The following is a 24358-nucleotide window of genomic DNA, read 5'->3' as shown; positions in this document are numbered from 1 at the left end:
ACATTGTATGCCTGTATCAAAACGTCACATGTACCCCATAAATATATACAACTATTATGTACCCATAACAATTTTTAAATGTTTTAAAAAGACGTTTCTTTCCATTTTAGGCATTTATTATATATATTTTTTTAATTTTATTTATTTATTTTTGCAATGAGGTCATTCCATCACCCAGGCTAGAGTGCAGTGGCATGACCACGGCTCACTGAAGCCTAGAACTCCCAGGCTCAAGTGACCCTCCCACCTCAGCCTCCCAAGTAGCTGCAACTACCATGGTATGCGCCACTACACCCAGCTAATAGTTTTTTTAAGAGATGGGGTCTCCCTATGTTGCCCAGGGTGATCTTGAACTCCTAATTCCTCCCTGGATCGAACGCAATGTTGCTTGGGTAGTTGGTCTCTGGGTATCTGGGCTGATGGCCCCTAGAGTGTGGTTGGCTCTGCTGCTGCCTCTGACTTGGAGGCCTCTGCATTCTTCCCCTACTGCTGCGGTCTGACCCCAAGCATTTCCCACCTATCAGACCACTCAGTGTTTCTGAATGAATGAATGAATTCTGAATGAATCTCAGGGTTAAACCTTCCCTCTGCTCCACCAGCTCTTTCCACTCCTTCCAAATGTATCTTTTCCGAGTTGGGTTCCTGTTCCATCATTTATCAGCTAGACAGGACAGGGGAGGAGAGGACGTTGGTGATGGGGAGTATGAGGGTGGGCAGTGGGGTGGGGTGTCATTGTCATGGTGAGACGTCACCATAATTCTAATAAAATAATATAACCTGGTAGAATATTAAGTGTCACTTTGTTATTTATTCTATTAGAAAAATAATGTATTATAAACAAGTTAGAATAGAAAAAAGAAAAGACAATCATTCCACTATCCTAACCCAATTTCTATTAACATATTGGTATACATTTCTTCTACTGTTTTCCCCATTCATAATAATTTAAGTTGTAAAACACAATTTTTAAAAAGATTTACTGTTTCTTCTACTGGGGAATTTAAAGAGTTCCAAATATATGTAAATCATGTGGTAAGCACCATGGAGATATGAAAGATAAATCAGATACACTTCTTATCCTCCAGAAACTTTCAACCCAGAGGGAGAAAAAGACTTTTACATAAATATGTAAAATGTAGCAAGTGATAAAGGCCATAATAGAGATAGAGAAAAATGGCTCTAGGGAATCACACATCTGTAGTGTCACCTTAAAACAACTGGGAATCACATGCCAGCATGTTAAGTCATCAATAATGTAAGTACTGAATGCCAACTCATTAATAGCAATATTTTCTGTTTTATTTTTCCCATTCAACATCAATTTTCTTTTTTTTATAATTTATTTATTTATTTTTTATTATTATACTTCAGGTTTTAGGGTACATGTGCACAATGTGCAGGTTTGTTACATATGTATCCATGTGCCATGTTGTTTTGCTGCACCCATTAACTCGTCATTTAGCATTAGGTATATCTCCTAATGCTGTCCCTCCCCCCTCCCCCCACCCCACAACAGTCCCCGGAGTGTGATGTTCCCCTTCCTGTGTCCATGAGTTCTCATTGTTCAATTCCCACCTATGAGTGAGAACATGCGGTGTTTGGTTTTTTGTCCTTGCGATAGTTTACTGAGAATGATGTTTTCCAGTTTCATCCATGTCCCCACAAAGGACACGAACTCATCATTTTTTATGGCTGCATAGTATTCCATGGTGTATATGTGCCACATTTTCTTAATCCAGTCTATCGTTGTTGGACATTTGGGTTGGTTCCAAGTCTTTGCTATTGTGAATAGTGCTGCAATAAACATACGTGTGCATGTGTCTTTATAGCAGCACGATTTATAGTCCTTTGGGTATATACCCAGTAATGGGATGGCTGGGTCAAATGGTATTTCTAGTTCTAGATCCCTGAGGAATCGCCACACTGACTTCCACAATGGTTGAACTAGTTTACAGTCCCACCAACAGTGTAAAAGTGTTCCTATTTCTCCACATCCTCTCCAGCACCTGTTGTTTCCTGACTTTTTAATGATGGCCATTCTAACTGGTGTGAGATGGTATCTCACTGTGGTTTTGATTTGCATTTCTCTGATGGCCAGTGATGATGAGCATTTTTTCATGTGTTTTTTGGCTGCATAAATGTCTTCTTTTGAGAAGTGTCTGTTCATGTCCTTTGCCCACTTTTTGATGGGGTTGTTTGTTTTTTTCTTGTAAATTTGTTTGAGTTGATTGTAGATTCTGGATATTAGCCCTTTGTCAGATGAGTAGGTTGCAAACATTTTCTCCCATTCTGTAGGTTGCCTGTTCACTGTGATGGTAGTTTCTTTTGCTGTGCAGAAGCTCTTTAGTTTAATGAGATCCCATTTGTCAATTTTGGCTTTTGTTGCCATTGCTTTTGGTGTTTTAGACATGAAGTCCTTGCCCATGCCTATGTCCTGAATGGTATTGCCTAGGTTTTCTTGTAGGATTTTAATGGTTTTAGGTCTAACATTTAAGTCTTTAATCCATCTTGAATTAATTTTTGTATGAGGTGTAAGGAAGGGATCCAGTTTCAGCTTTCTACATATGGCTAGCCAGTTTTCCCAGCGCCATTTATTAAATAGGGAATCTTTTCCCCATTTCTTGTTTTTGTCAGGTTTGTCAAAGATCAGGTAGTTGTAGATATGCGGCATCATTTCTGAGGGCTCTGTTCTGTTCCATTGATCTATGTCTCTGTTGTGGTACCAGTACCTAGGTATTACAAGTTTTATTTATTTATTAAACCAAGTCATTTGAAACCTTCAAAACGTGAAAAATTTCCTGATTCACACTGTAGTGCTCTATTGCTTTTAGATGCCATTTTCTAAGCTTATAATATATTCATACACTTCTACTCAGATGACTTAGTGTGGCTGATGTAAAAGATATTAAGAAATCCTATGTTGTGGCATGCAGTAAAACTGCATAACAGTTCTGTATATCTCGTATAAACCCAAATCATCTTCTGTCAGAAACTGCTCTGTCCAAAGTATTTCTATTCTTCCCGTACTCTAAAAAGAGATTCAATGGCTCTAAAATCTCTTTTTCAAAGCATGATCTTTTTGTTCTTTCATGGGAATGTGTGAGGGTGCCCTATAGTTTTCAAACTAAATAGCATTTGCAATCACTTTGTGTGGTTCTAAATTATATCTAATATGTTTGATCTTGGACTAGAGAAATATTTCATCATGTTTACCAATTTTTTATGCAAAATGGTAAAACTGCTGGATGTGGCTCATAAATATTTTATTAGGTTTTATATATGTATTAAACTAGAGAGGTGTCTTATTTTCATGAATTTATTACAACAATTTAAGTAGTACTAATAATACAAATTTGCATTTAAATAATTCTTTTCTCCTGGGAACTGAGTGCTTTTGCACATCAATTAACGCCGGATGGCAGTGTCATTATTCCCAACTTTATTTTATTATTCCATCTTTATGATGTGCTGCTTTGGGTTTTTGTTTCTAGCCTTATGTCAAATTACTTGGCTGGCTATTATCAGGCCTCACATTTGCCTCCCAAACCAGCCTTTTTGGAGGATTAATTGTATAAAAGAATGATACAGAACTCTATGTCACATAGTAGAAACTCTATGATAATTGAAAATTCTGCTTTCACCAGATATAGATTAAAAGTCCTTACATGGCTTCACTTTTTTTTGAGACAGTCTCGCTTTGTCACCCAGGCTGGAGTGCAGTGGTAAGATCTCAGCTCACTGCAACCTCTGCCTCCTGGGTTCAGCAATTCTTCTGCCTCAGCCTCCTGAGTAGCTAGGATTGTAGGCGTCTGCCACCACACCTGGCTAATTTTTGTATTTTTAGTAGAGACTGGGTTTCACTATGTTGGCCAGGCTGGTCTTGAATTCCTGACCTCAGGTGATCCACCCGCCTTGGCCTCTCAAAGTGCTGGGATTACAGGTGTGAGCCACTGTGCCCAGTATATAGCTTCACTTTCAATCAATCAAAATCTTATCTATACCACTAAATTACATACTATTAAAAATTGCCAAAAGTTATTCTTCTACCATTAACAAGTTTTCCTTTCTAACCACTAAATACCTCATATAAAGAAGTTGTTTACACACTAAATAAAATAGTACCTTTAAAAGCGTTGTCCTCAGAGACTAAATGGTTGTTGGCATTTCTCTTCTCTGAAAGTGGACATGCTTGAGATTTATAGATGGGCTTTATAGGTCTGTAAATTCCTAGAAGTTCCCAACAGGGAAAGAACAAAAGACAAGAGAGGCTGTCACCATAGCTGGCGCCAGACATGTGAATCTGCCCTTCTTGGGGTATCTGCCTAGGCCCCTGATCCAGTTTTGTTTTGAGGATCCAATGTGGCCCAGAGATTGAATCCTTCTGGTTACAGGTTGAAGCTTCTTAGAGAATTCAGTGGAATTCAGGGTCACTTCTCTGATCCTCTTTTCATACTTACCTTTTTTATTTAAAACACGATTTTGTTATGCCTGCTTACTTACAATAATTTCCTTCTCTTTGAAATAATTTCCAAAAGGATTAGGAAACCCTATGAAATGGTTCATCTGTGGCCTTTGTTTGTTACTATTAATATTTAAAACAAATATTAACAAACATAATTCATCTGTTTTAGAAGAAAAGCTATGTGAAAAAGAATAAACAGAGAGAAGATCAGGCCTCTGGTTTTTGACAATATAGTTACTGTATGCACATTTCTGCCAACCCCAAGATGGTGAATTACTGTAACTTAGCTCTGCCAACTGCCTGGTTTATACAATCTAGACTGTTGCATATTTCATGAGTTTGCTTTTGAAGCCAATATCTTTTTTTTTTTTTTTTTTTTTTGAGATGGAGTCTCGTTCTGTTGCCCAGGCTGAAATGCAGTGGCACGATCTCAGCTCACTGCAAGCTCCGCCTCTCGGGTTCACACCATTCTCCTGCCTCAGCCTCCCAAGCAGCTGGGACTACAGGAGCCCGCCATCACGCCCCACTAATTTTTTGTATTTTTAGTAGAGATGGGGTTTCACAGTGTTAGCCAGTATGGTCTCGTTCTCCTGACCTCGTGATCTGCTAGCTATTCCAGGGAAGTCCCAAACTACTGGAAATTTTAGCATGCATCAAATTCTTATAATGTATAAGCAAGTTTCATTTAAAATACCTTGTGTATTCTGTATTCCATCTATTTAAAACAGGCAAATATATAGAAAAATGAAACTACATTTTAGCTACTTCATGTGTTCATAGGGATAGTTCAACTATTTCTTCAGACTAGGGAATTTTAATGATTCAAATTCATTTCCATTAAACAATTAAACTAGAATTCAAATAATTTTTATGAATTGTGAACCATGTGCAGGGCACTATTGGGGCATACAAGAGATATGCAATTATGCTACCAAGAACTAGATGCTAGGCATTTTAAAAAACATAATCTTTAAAAGTCAAAATCATCTTGGTAACTATGAGTTATTTTCCCAGTTTTATAGACAAGTAAACTGAGGCTCAGAAGAGATAATTATCTGAATACACATACAGCCTATTAAATGTAAAACCATTATTCAAATCCAGCTGCTAATTCCAAAGCTACCACTCTTTGAACTGCCTTCATAATTCTCTATCTTCTTAAATTTCGGGGTCACTTTTTAAAATTTTGGTGTTGTGTGTGTGGTTTTTTGTTTTGTTTTTGTTTTTGTTTTTTTTTAGACCGAGTCTCGCTCTGTCGCCAGGCTGGAGTACAGTGGCACGATCTCAGCTCACTGCAACCTCCACCTCCCAGTTTCAAGCAATTCTCCTGCCTCGGCCTCCCGAGTAGCTGGGACTACAGGCATATGCCCCCATGCCCAACTAATTTTGTATTTTTAGTAGAGACAGGGTTTCACCATGTTGGCCAGGATGGTCTCAATCTCTTGACCTCGTGATCCACCCACCTCGGCCTCCCAAAGTCCTGAGATTACAGGTGTGAGCCACCACACCCGGTGGTGTGTGTGTTTTTTTTAATTTTGTTTTGTTTGTTTATTTGCTTGCTTTTTGAGACAGGGTCTTGCTCTGTCGCCCTTGCTGGAGTGCAGTTATGTGATCACAGCTCACTACAGCCTCGTCCTCCCAGGCTCAAGGGATCCTCCCACCTCAGCTTCCCGAGTAGCTGAGACTACAGGTGCCAAGTCGCCATGATGGCCCATTTGTAGAGATAGAGTTTTGCCATGTTACCCAAGCTGGTCTCAAACTTTTGGGCTCAAGCAAACAGCCTACCTCAGCCTCCTAAAGTGCTGGGGTCACAGGCATGAGCCACCACGCCCAGCCTGTGTGTCATTTCTTTTAGGAGCTGTGAAGCCTTTTGGTGAAAGTTTATTGTCCAATGATTAAATTGTTACATGACTTCTTTAGGGAGCTTCTCCCTGAATTTAACATTAACAGTATTTGGACACTGCATTTTTTAGATGGTGGGACTTGCAAAACAATAATACGAAAGTTAAGGCCCTTTGTTTTGAGATGTTGTTTCCAGTTTTCTATCTAACAAAAATATAGACCTGTTGAGTGCATAACCTGTTTGGTTATTTTGAACAAACTAAGTAATTGAATCAATTTATAAAGTAAAAAACACACCTATTAGAATGGCTAGAACTCCCCACCCAACCCTATAAAAAAATGATAGTATTAAATGTTAGTACAGATATGAAGCAACAGGAACTGTCATTCATTGCTAGTGGATTGCAAAATGGTGCAGCCACTTTGGAAGACAGTTTGGAAGTTTTCTTACAAACCTAAACATAGTCTTACCATATGATCCTAGGTATTTACCCAAATGAGTCGAAAATATGTGCACACAAAAAACTCCACACAAATGTTTACATATGTTTAGACATAATTTGCCAAAACTGGAAGAAACCAAGATGTCCTTAAAATGGTAAGTGGATAAATGAACTGTGGTACATCCAGTAATAAAAAGATATGGGCTATTAAGACTCAAAAAGACATGAAGGTTACAACTGATACCACAGAAACAGAAAAGATCATAAGACACTACTATGAACAATTATATGGCCACAAATTGGGTAACCTAAAAGAAATAAATAAACAACTAGAAACAGACAACCTACGAAAACTAAATCACAAGTAATAGAAAATCTGAACAGACCAACAATGGTGAGGAGAATGAACAGTAATAAAAAGACTCAACGAGAAAAGTAAAGGACCAAATGGCTTCACTGGTGAGTTCTACCAAATATTTAAAGCTTCAATCTTTAACTTTTAATTTAACGTCAGTCTTTCTCAAACTCTTCCAGAAAGCGGAAGGGGACGGAACACTTCCAAACACGTTTTATGGGTCCAGAATTATCCTCATACCAAAGCCAGATAAGGACACCACAAAAAAAGAAAATTACAGGCCAATATCCTGGATTAATATAGATGCAAAAATCCTCAATAAAATACTAGCAAACTGAATTCAACAACACATTAAAGATATCATACACCATGATCAAGGGGGATTTATCCCTGGGATGCAAGGATAGTTCAATGTATACAAATAAATAAATATGATACACCACACCGACAGAATGAAATACAAACACCATATGATGATCATCTCAGTAACTGCAGAAAAACATTTTACAAAATTTAACATCCTTTCATGATAAAAACTCTCAAAAGGAATGTTCCTCAACACAATAAAGGCCATATATCACAAGACCACAGCTAAAATCATACTCAATGGTGAAGGCTGAAAGCTGACTGGGCACAGTGGCTCATGCCTGTAATTCCAACACTTTGGGAAGCCGATGTGGGAAGATCACTTGAGGCCAGGAGTTTGAGACCAGCCTGGCCAACACAGTGAGCAGTGAGACCTGTCTCTAAAAAAAATGTAAAAATTAGCGGGGTGTGGCAGCACACAGCTATAGTTGCAGTTACTCAGGAGGCTGAGAGAAGAGGATTACTTGAGCCCAGAGTTCAAAGCTACAGTGAGCTATGATCATGCCACTGCATACTAGACTGGGCAATACAGCAAAGACCTCGTCTCAAAAACACAAAGAAAAAGAAAAAGGAAACACTGAAGTCAGGAACAAGACAAGAGTATCTTGTCTTCTATTTAAGACAGTACTGAAAGTCCTCACTGGGGCAGAAAAAGAAATAAAAGGCTTCCAAATCAGATAGGAAGAAGTAAAATTGTATGCTTGCAGAAGACATGATCTTATATATAAAAACTCTGTATACTCCACCAAAAATTATTATAACTAATAAGTACATTCAGTAAAATTAAAGGATATAATATTAACATGTGAAAATCAGTTGTATTTCTGTATATGAAAAACAACCTATCTGAAATGAAGTAGCAATCTCATTACAACAGCATCAAAACAATAAAACATTTAGCAATTCATTTAACCAAGAACATGAAAGACCTATACACTAAAAGTATAAAACATTGACGAAATAAATTGAAGAAGACACAAATAAATGAAAATATGTCCTACGTTCATGATTTGGAAGAATTAATATTGTTAAAATGTCTATACTACCAAGAGTAATCTATAAACTCAATGCATTTTCTATCAAAATTCCAATGGCATTTTTCACAAAAACAGAAAAAAATCCTAAAATTTGCATGGAACTACAAAAGGCCCCAAATAGGCCAGGTGCTGTGGCTCATGCCTGTAATCCCTCCTAGCACTTTGGGAGGCTGAGGTGTGTGGATCACTTGTGGTCAGGAGGTCGAGACCAGCCTGGCCAACGTGGGGAAACCATGTCTCTACTAAAAATACAAAACTTAGCCAGGCATGGTGGTGGGCACCTGTAATCCCAGCTACTTGGGAGGCTAGGGCAGGAGAATCACTTCAACTCTGGAGGCAGAGTTTGCAGTGAGCGGAGACTGCACCATTGCACTCCAGCCTAGCCAACAGAGCGAGACTCCATCTCAAAAGAAAAAAACAAACAAAACAAAACAAAATAAAAACCCCAAATAGCCAAAGCAATCTTGAGAAAGAAGAACAAAGCTAGGGGCATCACATTTCCTGATTTCATGCTGTATTGCAAACCTGCAGTAATCAGAACAATGGTACCAGCATAAAATCACACGTATAGACCAGTGAAACAGAATAGCCCAGAAATGAGTCCATGTGTTTATAATCAAGTAATTTTTGACGACAGCACCAAAAATATACAATAGGGGAAAGATAGTACCTTTAATAAATTGTTTTGGGAAGACTGATTATCGGACCCTTATCTTATACCATTCACAAAAATTAACTCCAAATGGATTAACGACTTAAATGAAACCATAAAACTACTAGAAGAGAATGTAAGAAAAAGTATTCTTGACATTAGTCTTGGCCATGACTTTTTGGATATGATACCAAAAGCAAAAACAAACAAGTGGGATTCCATCAAACTTAAAGGCTTCTGCACAGCAAAGGAAACAATCAACAAAATGAAAAGGCAACTTATGGAATGGGAGAAAATATTTGCAAACCATATCTCTGATAAGGGGTTAATATCCAAAATATGTAAGAAACTCATATAACTCAATAGCAACAAATAAATAAATAATAGGTGAAGGACCTCAATAGACATTTTTCCAAAGACATACAAATGGCTAACAAATATACGAAAAGGTGTTCACCATTACTGTCATCAAGGAAATGCAAATCAAAACTATAATGAGATAATCACCTCACACCTGTTAGAATGGCTACTCTCAAAAAGACAAGAGATAACAAGTATTGGCCAGAATGTGAAGAAAAGGGAGCCCCTGTGCATTGTTGGTGAGAGTGTACGCTGGTATAGCCATTATGGAAAACGGTATGGAGGTTCCTTGAAAAATTAAAAATATAATTACCATATGATCCAGCAAGCCCACTTCTAGGCATACATTGAAGGAAATAAAATCAGTATCTCAAAGAGATGTCTGCACTCCCATGTTCACTGCAGCAATATTAACAACAGCTAAGACAGGGAAACAATGTAAGTGTCCACTGAGGAAAGAATGGATAAAGAAAATGTGGCATATGTACACAATGAAATATTATCCAGCCACAAAAGAAGGAAATTCTTTCATTTGTAACATGAATAAAAATGGAGGGCTTACACTAAGTGAAATAAGTCAGAAAGAGATAGACAAATGTTGTATGATCTCACTTATGCATGGAAGCTAAAAAAGTTGAACTCATAGAAACAGAGAATACAGTTACCAGGGGCTGAAGGGTGGGGAAACTGGGGAGAAGGTAGTCAAAGGGTACAAACTTCCAGTTATAATATGAATAAGCTCTGGGGATCCAATGTATGGAGTAGTGACTCTAGTTAGCCATATTGTATTTTATAACTGAATTTGCTAAGAGAGTAGATCTTACATATTCTCACTATACACATAAAAATGGTAACTATCTGAGGTGATGGATGTGTCAACTAATTTGATGGTGGTAATCATTTCACAATATAGACATATATCACATTAAAAAAATAAAAGGCATGGAAGAAACTTAAATGCATACTGCTTAGTGAAAGAAGCCAATTTGAAAAGGCAATACATCATATAATGCCAACAATAGGATATTTTGGAAAAGGCAAAACTGTGAAGACAGTAAAAAGATCAGTGGTTGCCAGGGGTGTGGGAGGAGGATAGACAGAGGGATGAAGAACTGGAACACAGTAGATTGAGATTGTTCTGTATGATACTGTAATGGTGGATACACGACATTATACATTTGGCAAAACCTGCAGAATCTACAACATGAAGAGTGAACCATAAACTACAGACCTTTGTTAATAATGATGGATCAATTTGAGTTGTCCCTTTGTGACATACCACACAAATGCAAGGTGTTAATAATGAGGGAAACTATCTGCTCAGTCATCTGTAAACTTAAACTGCTCTTTAAAAGAGTCCATTAATTTTTTAAAAATCAAAAGAAATGTAAAAACAATCAGTGAGGTTGGTTGTCAAACTGGTCAGTGAAAAAGTTAATGCAACAATTAATGAGAGGAATGTGGGTTCAGAAACCAGTCGTGACCAGAACTGTCTGCTATGAGAACGTATCAGAAGCAGCTGTAGTCTCCATGCAATTAGTAATAACAGTTGAAGTAAAGTCTACACTGATGTATATCATGGGCAGATTTATAGATAAGGAAGATAATGCTACTTATTGTTATGTGAGTACTTGTTTTTTTGTTTTTTGTTTTAGACAGAGTCTCACTCTATTGCCCAGGCTGGAGTGCAGTGGTGTGATCTTGGCTGATCGCAACCTCTGCCTCCCAGGTTCAAGCTATTCCTGTCCCTCAGCCTCCAGAGTAGCTGGATTACAGGCATGCACCACCATACCGGGCTAATTTTTGTATTTTTAGTAGAAATAGAGTTTCACCATGTTGGCTAGAACTCCTGACCTTAGGTGATCCGCCCACTTTGGCCTCCCAATATATGAGTATTTTTAAAACAAGTGACTCCCTCAGATCTTGTTTTATTTTCACAAAACTTATTCTATCTGAACTTTGAAGTCTCATTAAGGTTTTATCTAACTGGTAAAAGTAGACTAGGATGCCTATAGAGAAATAAAGGTAAAAATAATTACGTCAATCTAACGCCAGCCAGAGTTTTTACAGAGGAGACAGACTGCCTTGTATTTTGTTATTTATGCTTCTTACCCTTTTCATTCTACACGTATGTGCAAATTAGCTCCTTGCTTCATATTAATTTTCAAAATAGCGCTCGGAAGCTTTCAATCTGACCTTTCTGTGGCCAGCAGGAGGAGACCAGGGAGCTTAAGGCATTCCCATATCCTGGGTTCTGTGTCTAGAATTCTTGCTTTGAATTTTATAAAGCTACTATTCATACATCCGGGATAAGAAATTAAAATACAGTAAGATACTCATTATAAATAACGCTTTCAATCCTAGATGGGTTATAGTGAGAGGACTGGGTTTTTTCCAGTCTTCACTTTCTATAGAACACAGACTCAAAGAAAACACAGACTCTGTCAAAGGCTAGAACTCAAATCTTATGAAAACTAATTCAGTGCTCTTTTCATAAAAATGTTCAATCTTTATATGATCTACATGCCTTACAGGTATCCTATCCTGAAGGTAAGGAGTGGGTGTGTAATAGGTGACAATATATCTAGGTTACTGATAACACTGCCTGACACAAAGTATACTCTATGTGAGGCGCCAGTAAGCTTCTTCTGTAGAGCCATAGAGTAAACATTTTAGGCTTTGTGGGCCATAAGGTTTCTGTTGTAACTAATCAAAGCTGCGTTGGCAGCATGAAAGCAGCCATAAAAATGAACGTGACCGGGTTCCAATAAAACTTTATGGACACTGAATTTGAATTTATACAATGTTCTTATATAAAAGAAGAAATATTTTCTATTACATATAAAAGAAGAAATATTCTTCTTCTGATTTTTTTCAACCATAAAAAATGTAAAAATGGGTGTACAAAAACAGGCAGTGGGCTGGGGTTTTGGGGCATAGTTTGCTTTATATAATTAGTAGACATTATGATGATGTCTATAATATCTTTCTAGAAATTATTTGTAATGGTTGCTTAAACATAGAGTCTGTTTCTATGTTTTTTATGTTTAATGGCTGCTTAAACTGGTAGGAGAGGGAGGATTCAAACCCAGCTTGTGTGACATCAAGGCCCATGCTCTTTCATAAACAAGACTGGATGTTCTATAATTTACTTAGTCCCCTGTAGTTAGAATTTAGGCTATTTCCAATATTCATTATTATAACTCACCCTCCAGTGAATATCTGTGTAGTTAAGTCTTTATGCACACATAGTATTATACCCACGCCTTAAAATGTATTTAGCGGTAGCTATCAAAACGGCTGGCAGGGGCGTGTGCGCACCTGTAATCCCAGCTACTGGGGAGGCTGAGGCAGGAGAATCGCTTGAACCTGGGGGGTGGAAGTTGCAGTGCGCCCAGATCGCGCCATTACACTCCAGCTTGGGCAACAAGAGCGAAACACTGTCTCAAAAAACAAACAAACAAAAAAAAAACAGGCTGGCAGAGCATCTAGAAAGAAACAGACTCTAAAGAAGTAATCTCAAAAAGTAATCTTTTATGGTTATAGGAAAGTTCAGACATATTAGAAAAGGAGTTTTATAAATATAATATATATACATAGCACTTATGTCCCAAACACCATTTTAAGACCTTTATATATAATTACACCATTTAGTCCTCAAAACAATACTATGAAGTGCAGGTACAATTATCATAATTATCATCATCCTCATCCTCCTCATCATCATCATCATCCTCATGTTCCAAAAAGGAAACTGAGGAACGGAAGGGCTAGGTAACTTCTCCAAGGTCACACAGTAAACTGGTAGGAGAGGGAGGATTCAACCCCGGCTTGTGTGACATCAAGGCCCATGCTCTTTCATACCAGGCTGTACCATCTCTTCAAGTAGAGGCTTGACCAGTGTGCACCTCCAGGTACTCTTTATAATGTACCTTCACACAATCGGTGGTGGTCTTTTTTATACTGAGATCACATTTCACATGCACGAACGATCTCATACTCTAATAACTGGTGCCAATTTTAGCCCATAATGGGACACTTTTGGTGGAAACTGGGTACCCATCTAACCTTCCTCTATTGTCCTACAAGACACCTCCCCACCAAGGCCAATTCTTCGTTAACTTCCCCTGCTTTTCTTACCCAAAATAGTTGTCCAGTAAACACTAAAATTGATTGGAGCATACTCTCATGTCTTATTTTCCAACGTATGGCCCCAAATCTACATTCAGGTGGTGCTTTGCCTACGATGGAGGGCCTTCTACCGCCTGGGATTGCTAGTTTCGGTTAAGTACACCTCCTTGAAAACAAAAACAGTGGCACGTGTCAGAAGTCCCTCCCGCGCGGCCTCTTCCCCCTCTTCTTCCACAGCAGGAGGCCTGACCCCCGCGTCCTACACCCGTGTGGCCCAAACGTTCAGCCTCCCCCGCCAGACTCGGACGGGAACTCGTGCGCTCTCCGGTCTATTCCCTGTTTGTGCTGAGTTACCAGCGAATCTCCCAAAAAGGAGATATGCGAGTGGGTCGTCCAACTTTGAGGGGAAACGAGGCTTCTCTTTCTCATTTTCTCTCCTGATTTCTCTCCCTACCCGTACCGCACTTCTCGAATTATCCCCGTGGGGAGGAACGACGAATGCCGCCGGTCCCACGAAACTAAACTGCCGCCCCCCACCCCATGCCCAAACAAGGATAGAATCTTGTAGCGAGGGAACAAGAAAATACATAAGCGGGCGTTTCATACTGAGTCCTCGGGTGTGCAGACCCGCCGCGGAGTCGCGGGAGCGGGGCGGGCAGTCCTGGTCGCGGCGCAGTGCTTCGCCCGCCGGGGGGCGCGGGGCGGCGGGCGCGTGCGCGTGCGCGGTGCGGCCCCAGCCCTGGCCGCCGCCGCCTGCCGCCGCCGCCGTCGCGATGCCTATTTTAGTCAAAGCGGCTGCGGGCTTGGGGACCCGGCCCGGGCAGCGGAGCTTCCGGACCCGCCGACCAGCCGAGGAGCGCGCGGCGGGCTCCCGTCGAGCAGCTGAGCCCGTGTCCACCGCGTCCCGCGCCCCGAAGCTGCCGCTCCGAACTTTGGCCGGCGCTGCCCAGGCTCCCCGCCAGGGACCAGCCAGGTAAGGATGGGAGGCGCAGCTGCCGCCGGCTGTCCCTCCGCGCCGGGCTGTGTGCGGCCTCGCGCTCCGCTGGCTAAATCGAGAAGCGAAAGTTGGATCTCAGCTGCTCGGGGAGCAACTTTGTCGGCCTCGGCGGCGGCTGCTTGTTCTCCGCGCCTGGGCAGCCGGGGGCGCCGCCCTCTGTCCCTCCTCGCTGGCCGCGCCCTCGAGGGGCTCCTGGCCCTTGGAGGCGGCCCTTCTCCCCGGGTCTGGGCGCTGCGGCCACAGAGATCCTCAAGGGTCAGCGGCCGCCGCTCGGGTCAGGCAGCCCCAGCGTCCCCGGGCCCTCGGCCCCACCGAGTGCCGACTCCCCCGCTCTGCGGCGGGCAAGCCCCTTGGTGAGCTCCGCCTCTGCGCTCTCCGCCGGGTCCCCAGGGTTCCTCCTCGCCCCCCGTAGGGCCACCGCGAGCCGCGCAGAGCCTGCGTGCAGCCGGGCGCGCGGTGTCGCCCACTCCGTCCCCGCTCCGAGAGTAGGGTGGGCCACGGCGCTCACTCCTCACCCCCGCGTCCCGAGAGCGCCTGGCCAAGGAGGACGGTTGCCGCGGACCCTCCTCCTTTAAGGAGCGAAGTCAGAGGGCCCCGGGAGAGCGCCGATGGCTGGGGAGCCGAGGTCCGCGCCACCCACCCGCAACCTCCTTCCCCGAGCCTTTGGGAACGGGTTGTTGGCCAGACAAGTCCCAGAAACTGCCTGCTTTGAAGCATGAATAAGTGCGAAAAGACTCTTAGCAACGTAATGCCGTTTGCCGTTCGGAAGATGTGCGAAGATTCACTTAGAATTACAGAATGAATTAACTCGACTAGCAAGACGCTCTTTGCAGTTATCTTTTTCCTTTTTTTAGTTTGGTAGAGGTTTAACGTTAGTTTCAACATTTAGCTATTTAGCCCTACAGTCACCTATTTGAAAACCGATAAACAGAACTTTACTAGTATAGGTAATTTAAGGACTTCAACTTTGATGATCTGACGAGGGAAAGGTAATTTATCTTGATTTAGTCAAAATTAATCTGAAAAGTTTACCAATTTAGCAGTCTAACCTTTCTCTTTCCACCTATTCTCTGTATAAGAATTGTTAAGTGTAAGCCACTAAACGATTAAGTGGTAATCAGAGTAAACTGATCTGATCAATATTTTCGACAATAGGTAACTGGCATTTCACAATAGACAGTTATGTAGATATATAGATACATATATCTGTATGTATATGCATATCTCTTTAATAAGGTGTCGTGCATCAAAACATGTTTAGGATGACCCTACCTTCTAAAAATTGCTAATAATATTTTCTGGTTCTTGGATCATAATTGTAGTTTTCCTGTCATTTTTCTTGGACCAGAAATTGGGACTTTTAGTGTCACTTTAAGAACTTGTAAAAGCCTGATATTGAATTATAGTGGATTAATAGGCAATACAGGTGAAATTGGGTGAACTCGAGGGGGAACATGTATTGATTGATTGATTAGGTAAATGTGTATTAGAACCATAGGCTATTAAAGTTTTCCCTATTCCAAGGAAGAAACAGACCCGAGGAGCAGAAGTGGCTTTCCCTGGCTTATGTGGCACCCTGGTGGCTTGTGGTATAGAACCTCACTCAACCTCAGGAAGGCTAGGCACTCTACTGGCTTTATTACTGAGATCTGGGGAGACTGAACAGTGATTTCTAAAAGTGTTTATCAGGTTGAGGTTCCTTCAGAGTGGCTTTCATCCCTGCCTCAGTGGCCTTCTCTACAGAGGCTAGGCCTTGGAAGTACATAGATGAATAAACATTGTCCCTGCCTCCTAGAGGACAAACAGGACAATGGGAGTGTAGGTACATTCTACAGTGCTGTCGAAATGGTAGTTATTATTAACCTATGTAATGCTAGGGTAGGTGATGTTAGGTTATGAGTGATTGAGGACGCGTCGTATCATTCTCTCTCCTGCAGAAGTTATGAGATTCATTCTCATTTGGCCTTGAAAAGCAAACTTTGTATAAATGGAGTTATTAAAATAATGATCTTGCCCCCCGCCATCCTGATAGGCTTACATATTTGCTGATTTCAGACATTTGGAGAATAGGTGAATTTTTGTTTCTTTCCTTTTTGTAGCAAATCAATATCTAAGTCAATTATTACTATTATATTTATGAGCTATTTCAGAATTATGTAAAAAGATCTTCAGTTGACTTGATGATTTCATTCACAATTTGTAAATTGGTGTGCTTGTTTTTTATCATCTTTAAGCTGTGGAATTCTTTCACATTTATCTGTTAACATCCTTTCAAAATACCCATTTTATACCAATTAATTATTCTACTACCTAAAACCTTTAGTATATTAAGAACAAGCAGAAGAGTAAGATTAATTGTATGACCTTATTTTGAAAGAAATACATATTCCTAAATTTAAATGTATTTAGGATCCTCATTTGGAATTTTCCTGAAACAGAATAATTCATATATTCTGTAAACCTACATAGTGTTTGGCAAGGACCAAATTTGTGCAATTAATAATAGAGTGTTTTTTAAGGACCAGAGACCAAAGACAGGTAACACAGGAAATGGTTTTATATAAGCATGTGTAAAATGTATATTCTTTAAATGTACTTGCTATGGATTTTCATATGTATAAGTAAACGGGAAGTTTACTACTTTTAAATTTGTGATATGCTACCAAGTAGAATTATTATGGGAAATAAAGTAGAGATTTAAATTAGATAATAAAAGTTTCATGTTGTATCTCTCTGTGTATATATAAATGTTTATATGGCTATATATTATTTGCATATATGATAATGTATTATGTATGTATGATACAGTGGTTTAATGGTGGTATAAAAATAGGGCCTTCTAAATATCCTAAGCCTTCAAATAGATGTGAGGGTATTCATATTTTTTTAAGTATTCAAATAATTAGTTTTCTAGTTATTTTTCCTGTGTTTGGATTCAGTCACCAGTGGGAATTTGATGGAAGACTAGACGAAATAACTTTGTAATTACCATGGTTTATGAACATTGGTGATTGTCTTAAAGACTAATTCCCTCACTCCTCCCTTCCCTACAAGTCTTTATACCTATATATGTGCCTATGAGGGACTAGTTGTGCACTATGCTTTTTATATATTTCATTTCATTTGATCATAAGGCAAATGAGGTATTATTATCATCCTTTAACAGGTAAGGAACTGAATACATTTAATATGTGACAGAGTTGGATTTGAATCTGGGTCTGTGTAATTCATAAGCACTAGAGAAGTCTATTTAATTCACAGAAATAATTTTGGCATAATACCTATGAAGGTAAAAAGATACAATTGCCATTTTTATGATTTTACTTTTGTTTACTTGTTTTTACAGGAATTTTCAAAATGAATTATACAGAGTCCAGCCCATTGAGAGAATCAACTGCCATAGGTTTTACACCTGAGTTAGAAAGTATCATACCTGTGCCTTCCAATGAGACCACTTGTGAAAACTGGAGAGAGATACATCATCTGGTTTTTCATGTAGCAAATATTTGTTTTGCAGTTGGGTTGGTTATTCCAACTACTCTTCACCTTCATATGATATTTCTTAGGGGAATGTTAACTCTAGGTAAGATACCTAACTGATATTTTATGTAACTTTTCTGTAACTGACATAAGATGGGCTTTACATTGAGAGCTTCAGAGTATTCTTCGTCAGGCCCATAGCAAGCCAAAAAATGTAAGTCTGTGTTAATGAATTAGCAGTATATCAGTTAGCTTAGAGCATAGGCCTTCACGTGCCATATCTCTCCCTTACTTACTTTGTTTATATGTGCTTTCATATGTTGTTTAGGTTTTCCAGATACCAGAACATTCATTCTTGTGTAAGAGTATGAACTTTAAAGTCAAATTGTGTGATTCAAATCCTGGTTCTACTTCTTGTTAACTGTAACTTGGGCAAGCGATTTAATCTTTCTACTGCCTCAGTTTCCTCATGTATCAGATAAGGGTAAAAATAATACCACCTCCCAAAGTTGTTGTGAATTAAATGTGTGTCATATATATATTTAACTTGGAATATTGCCTGCACATAGTAAGTACTGTATAGTTTTAACTATTATTACTTGAAAAGATATTTGCTGTGGGCAGTAAAGAAACGTTGGGAACAAAAACAATTACCAGATACAGTAGTTTAAATAAAACAAATTTTTTTTTGGTCCCAGTAACCCTGATGAAGCAAGTAAAATTGATTCACATCAGAATATTAAAACAATTGAGTCTGTTATATTAGCCAGTGATTCTTGACAAATTATTCTTTATGTGATTATTTCTCTGATGGCCCATTTATTCAGGTGCATTTTTTAGCACCTGTGATGTGTCAAGACGATTGAGGAAGGCCATCTTCATCCTTGAGAAAGACACTCTTGTAGGGGCTGGTGGAGAAACAGATGGGCAATCCCAGTATGGCGTATTGGATGCTGGGATGCAGGTGTGCACCCATTATCCGGGGGACACGGAGAAGGTGATAGGCTTAATAGGAGGGCAGAGCAGGGTCCCACTGAGGAGGTGACATGGGACCTGGATTTTGGAAGATGAGCAGGATTTCTCTGAGTGAATGTGTGTAGCATCCAAACAAAGCACAGAAGAGAAGGAAATTGAGCATATTGGGGAGAATGTAGAGTAGTGCATTGTGCTTAAAAATATAAATGGGCTGGACACAGTGGCTCACGCTTGTAATCCCAGCACTGTGGGAGGCCGAGCTGGGTGGATTACCTGACGTAAGGAGTTCGAGACCAGCTTGGCCAACATGGTGAAACCTTGTCTCTACTAAAAGTACAAAAATTAGCCAGGCATGGTGGCAGGCGCTTGTAATCCCAACTACTCGGGAGGCTGAGGCAGGAGAATTGCTTGAACTCAGGAGACAGGGGTTGCAGTGAGCCAAGATTGTGCCACTGCACTCCAACCTGGTGACAGAGCTAGACTCTGCCTCAAAAAAAAAAAAATGTGATAAATGACAAGGAAAAAGAGGTTGGAAGGTTAGTAGAAGCTTGTGGGACCTCTGTGGCTGTGTGACCTGTGAGTAAGGTGAGGATTACAGCAGTAGGAACAGGGAGTTGAATGGAAAAAAAAAAATACTGTACCCTATAAAAAAGCAAACATCAATTATGAATTTTAAGACAGAGTTTTGGAGGTGGAATGAACCAAAGATATTATCAAATCTAACACTTTATTCTGTAAATGCAGGAAGAGAAACCTAGGCCAGGCACAGTGGCTAACGCCTGTAGTCCCAGCACTTTGGGAGGCTGAAGTGAGAGTATCTCTTGAAGCCAGGAGTTCAAAACCAGTCTGGGCAATGTAGTGAGACCCTATGTCTACAAAACATTTAAAAATTAGCTGGGCATGGTGGCATGCATATGTGGTCCCAGCTATTTGGGAGACTGAGGTGGGAGGATGGCTTGAGCCTGGGATGTCGAGGCTGCTGCACTCCAGCCTGGGCAACAGCGCAAGACCCTGTCTCAAAAAAGAAAAAAAATAATTTAAAAAAGTGAAACCTAGACAAGTAAAATGACCCACCCAAAATTAAGATGGAGAAAAAATGGCCAAACCAGGACTATAATTCAGGTCCTCCAGTTTTTCTCTATCCTCCCATTATATACCTTGTCTCCTTTAAATTAAAATATTTTAAATTGCTTCACTATTTCCCATGAAATATTACTTAAAGAATATTTAAATTTTTACATTTTGGGCTTTATTCAGGTGCCTCAAATCATTCTTATGAAATAAAAAACTGCAAGTGAGTAACTTTTAAAGTGGGAGGTTAGCTTTTGTAAGTATGCATGTGTCAATGATTTATATCTTCAAAATAGTTTTATTTTAAATGTATATACTGTATTAACTCTCCTACTATAAAATTCATCAAAAGAAACTGGGGATATTTTATGTAAGGTAAGAGAATCAATAAGAAAACACAGGAAGATTCTCAGAGATAAATGGATAATCACCAAGGGAAAATTCAGATGGCTAAAACATTTTGGTAAAATATGCAAGTTCACCAGTAATCATGGAAATACAAAATGAAGTATACATAATTCCTTACTATCAAATTAGGAGTTTTCACATTTTATAATACAGTCGTGCATCGTATAACGAAAGTGGTCCCATAATCTAGTACCACATGTTCACCTTTTCCATGTTTAGATATATTTACATATACAAATACTCACCATTGTGTTATAATTGCCTGCAGTATTCAATACAGTAACAAGCTGTACTTTGTTGGTTTATACCCTATAGTGTAATGGACTATGCCATCTGGGTTTATGTACGCATACTCTCTGATGTGCACACAGCAACAAAATTATCTAACAAAATGTTTCTCAGAATATATCCCTGTCATTAAGTGACACATGACTATATTGGCAACTTGATACTGGCATTTCTAACTAGTAGGATTGCAAATTTGTACAAACCTTTTGGAAAACAATTCTTCAATATTGTAAAAAACTATAAAGTTCATTCCCTAGATTCACCTTCAGGTAATCCAGACTAAGTAAACAATCACAGATACAGAAAAATTTGTATGTATAAAATTTTTTTTCCACTTGTCAAAAATTATACCCTCAAAATATTGTCTTTCCAGCAGTAGGGGGATGGTTAAATAAATTATGGTTTAATCAGTTGCAGTCTTTTAAAACTATGCTTGCAAAGAGTTTAATGAAATGGGAAAATCACTGGAATAAGTCAAAAAGGAGATTTTAAAATTGTATGTGTGCTAGGTTTGCCATCAGGTAAAACTGTATGAAAACTAATTCTGTAAGGCAGAATTAAATTATTTGATATTTAATGGCTTTCTTTAAGTAGTAGAATTATGGATTTTTCCCCTTTAAAAATATTTTTTATACTCTGTATTTCCTGTATATTTTTAATACAGATTTTATTCAACAAAGCATATATTTGGGAGTTTTTTGTCACTGGACAGAAACCAAAATGAAACAATGTGATATTTGGCTTAGGTAGTTCTAAAATATGTTTGATTTACAGTAGTCCCCACATGCATGGATTCACTTTCTGTGGTCGACAACAGTCCAATAATATTAAATGGAAAATACCAAGAATAAACAATTCATGCGTTTTAAATTCCAAGACATTCTGAATAGTGCGATGAAATCTTGCAGTGTTCTGCTCTATCCTGCCTGGGATGTGAATCATCCCTTTGTCCAGCTTATCCCCACTATCTATGTTACCCACCCAGTGATTGCTTATTAGCTGTCTTGGGTATCAGATCAATAAAGCATAGTGTTTATAGAGTTGTATACTATCCATGGTTTCAGGCATCCACTGGGGGTCTTTCAAAGTATCACCTTCAGGAAAGGGAGGACTACTGTATATATAGAGGATATCAAATTTATTAAGCTCCCTGCTTAGGCTCTTCTAGATTATCTAACATGTTAACTTTGCCCTTCAACAGGATGTACCCTTTATATCGTCTGGGCCACTCTCTACCGATGTGCCTTGGATATAATGATCTGGAACTCTGTGTTCTTGGGTGTCAATATTTTGCATCTGTCGTATCTTTTATACAAGAAGAGACCGGTAATTACTAAAATTAATTAATAAGGAAGTGATTTTAAAGCTAAAACTTTGAAAGGTACTTTGCTCAGAGTTAAGAGTAAGCATCTAGCATATTTAGTCACTTTAATATAATTTCTCTGAAGTTTAGGCTTTCTGTTTACATATGCCTGAAAGTGAAACATTTTAGTACCATGAAGCTTGTTCTACAAATGAGTTTTTAAAACTTTAAAAATCATTAGCATATGAGAGAACATGAGTAATGTTTTCCTTTTTAAGTCATATTACTTGATTTTTTTTATATTGATATTCAGATGTTAACCTGGAAATATCATTGCCCAGTTATAAAATTACTTACTAATAGACAACTTCTGTAAACATTCTAATGATTTACGAATAGTTCGTGCTGTTTTTTTGGTGTAATAACTATATATTTTTCTAGTGCCCGAAATATTCATTTAAGGAAGTCACCATATTTGGTGGGTTGCTACCAAAACACCAGTCTTTAACTTTTTCTTTTCAACTCTGATTTATCTTGTATTTGTTGATCATACCAAGAATAGAAATAGAGTAGGAAAACAGCAGGAGTCCTAGAAATCACCCCATATATATCTACTGACTTTCCTAAGCACAAACAAACATTCAGTAAAGTAAAAGATATAGTGCTTGCCTTAATCTTATGTTTGGGGCCAGATTTGCATGTAGAAAACTATCAGAAAACAAGACGATTCATAGAAGATTCTAATTTGAATGATTTAGATGATATATAATAGGCATTCAACTAGATTGTAACCTCATCCAAACATAGTGAGTCAGTCCGTGTTGTTTTACTGTAATATTCAGTTTTTTCCAGGTTATGCTATGTAATAAATTTCAATGATATATAACAGCAAATGGGCTTTTTTTTCTCACCCACCTTGTATCTTGACTCTGGCAGCTATGTGTCAGCTGTGATTCTGTTCTATGCATCTCATTCATTTCAGGGTCTGTGCTGAAGCAGCAGGTTCTGTTTGGACCATGCATTCTCATGGCAGAAGAAAAAGTACTAGAGAGCAAAAGAGAAACACCCAATGTCTCTTAAAACTTTTGCTCAAAAGGGACATATATTGTTTCTGTTCACATTTCATTGGCAAAAACAAGTGACATGGCCAAGTTTGATAATATGGGGCATGGGGTGGAGTAAGGGGATGTACAGTCCTCTTACAGAGGTTGGGAGCAGTGAATAATTGGGAACAATAATCTAACACACTTACTGTTGTATCCACTTTTCCTGTCAACCGTTATTGGCACACAGTAGGTGGTCAAAAAAACCTTTGATGAGTAAATGCTTTCAAAGAGGAAAAGAATTAGGCCAGGTGCAGTGGCTCATGCCTGTAATCCCAACACTTCGGGAAGCTGAGGCGGGTGGGTCACCTGAGGTCTGGAGTTCAAGACCAGTCTGGCCAACGTGGTGAAACCCTGTCTCTACTAAAAAATACAAAAATTAGCTGGCATGGTAGTGCACACCTGTAGTCCCAGCCACTCTGAGGCTGAGGCACAAGAATCGCTTGAACCCAGGAGGCGGAGGTTGCAGTGAGCTGAGATTGTACCACTGTACTCCAGCCTGGGTGACAGAGCAACACTTTTGTCTCAAAAAAAAAAAAAGAGGAAAAGAATTAAGAGGGCTTCATGAGGCTGGGCGCCATAGCTCATGCCTGTAATCCCAGCACTTTGGGAGGCCTAGGTTGGAAGATCACTTGAGCCCAGGAGTTTGAGAGCAGCCTGTGCAACATAGACCCTGTCTCTACAAAAAATTTAAAAATCAGCTGGATGTGGTAGCACACACCTGTAGTCCCAGCTTTTCGGGAGGATCACTGGAACCCAGGAGTTTGAGACTGCAGTGAGCTATGATCACACCACTGCACTCCAGCACAGGCAACAGAGCGAGACTCCATCTCCAAAAAATAAATACATAAAAAGGGCTTGATCTGAGAGTTACGGGATGAGCAGATTATGAATAAATCATATTAAATGCTCATTAATAGAGCTTTGGAGTAGAGGAGGTAGATAATGATTGCATTTTCTGAATGTCAGAACTTGCTGGAATCCCAAAATTTAAGGTTCAGAAGTTGCTGATCATAGCACCAAATAAGTAAATCGCTTAGTGTCTGTGCTTTTGTTTGTTCTCATACTGTAAATCTACTTTTTTG

General features: G+C 39.3%; 1 protein-coding gene and 1 long non-coding RNA gene across 4 annotated transcripts in view; one reads left to right on the top strand and one right to left on the bottom strand.

Annotated features, from left to right (window-relative positions):
* The window catches only part of LOC129471526 (uncharacterized), a 46168-nt gene extending 31983 nt beyond the window's left edge, over window positions 1-14185 (bottom strand). Inside the window, exons 1-3 of one of the 2 annotated variants that reach the window (XR_008653623.2) lie at window positions 14003-14185; window positions 13658-13814; window positions 4123-4227 (exon numbers count right to left, since the gene is read on the bottom strand). This is a non-coding gene — a long non-coding RNA (uncharacterized lncRNA). The remainder of the gene's footprint in view (window positions 1-4122; window positions 4228-13657; window positions 13815-14002) is intronic. The other variant, XR_008653622.2, reaches the window with a different exon arrangement.
* Window positions 14186-14387: 202 nt separating this feature from the next.
* The window catches only part of BVES (blood vessel epicardial substance), a 39786-nt gene continuing 29815 nt past the window's right edge, over window positions 14388-24358 (top strand). Inside the window, exons 1-3 of one of the 2 annotated variants that reach the window (XM_055260152.2) lie at window positions 14388-14621; window positions 17992-18228; window positions 22069-22193. In XM_055260152.2, the coding sequence (XP_055116127.1) occupies window positions 18003-18228; window positions 22069-22193 (351 nt within the window). In that variant the 5' untranslated portion in view covers window positions 14388-14621; window positions 17992-18002. Of the gene's footprint in view, window positions 14622-15085; window positions 15635-17991; window positions 18229-22068; window positions 22194-24358 lie in introns of those variants that run through there. The other variant, XM_055260140.2, reaches the window with a different exon arrangement.

Source organism: Symphalangus syndactylus, chromosome 2 (genome assembly GCF_028878055.3).
Source record: "Symphalangus syndactylus isolate Jambi chromosome 2, NHGRI_mSymSyn1-v2.1_pri, whole genome shotgun sequence".
NCBI classification, from domain to species: domain Eukaryota; kingdom Metazoa; phylum Chordata; class Mammalia; order Primates; family Hylobatidae; genus Symphalangus; species Symphalangus syndactylus.
This window is presented reverse-complemented; position numbering and strand designations above follow the sequence as displayed.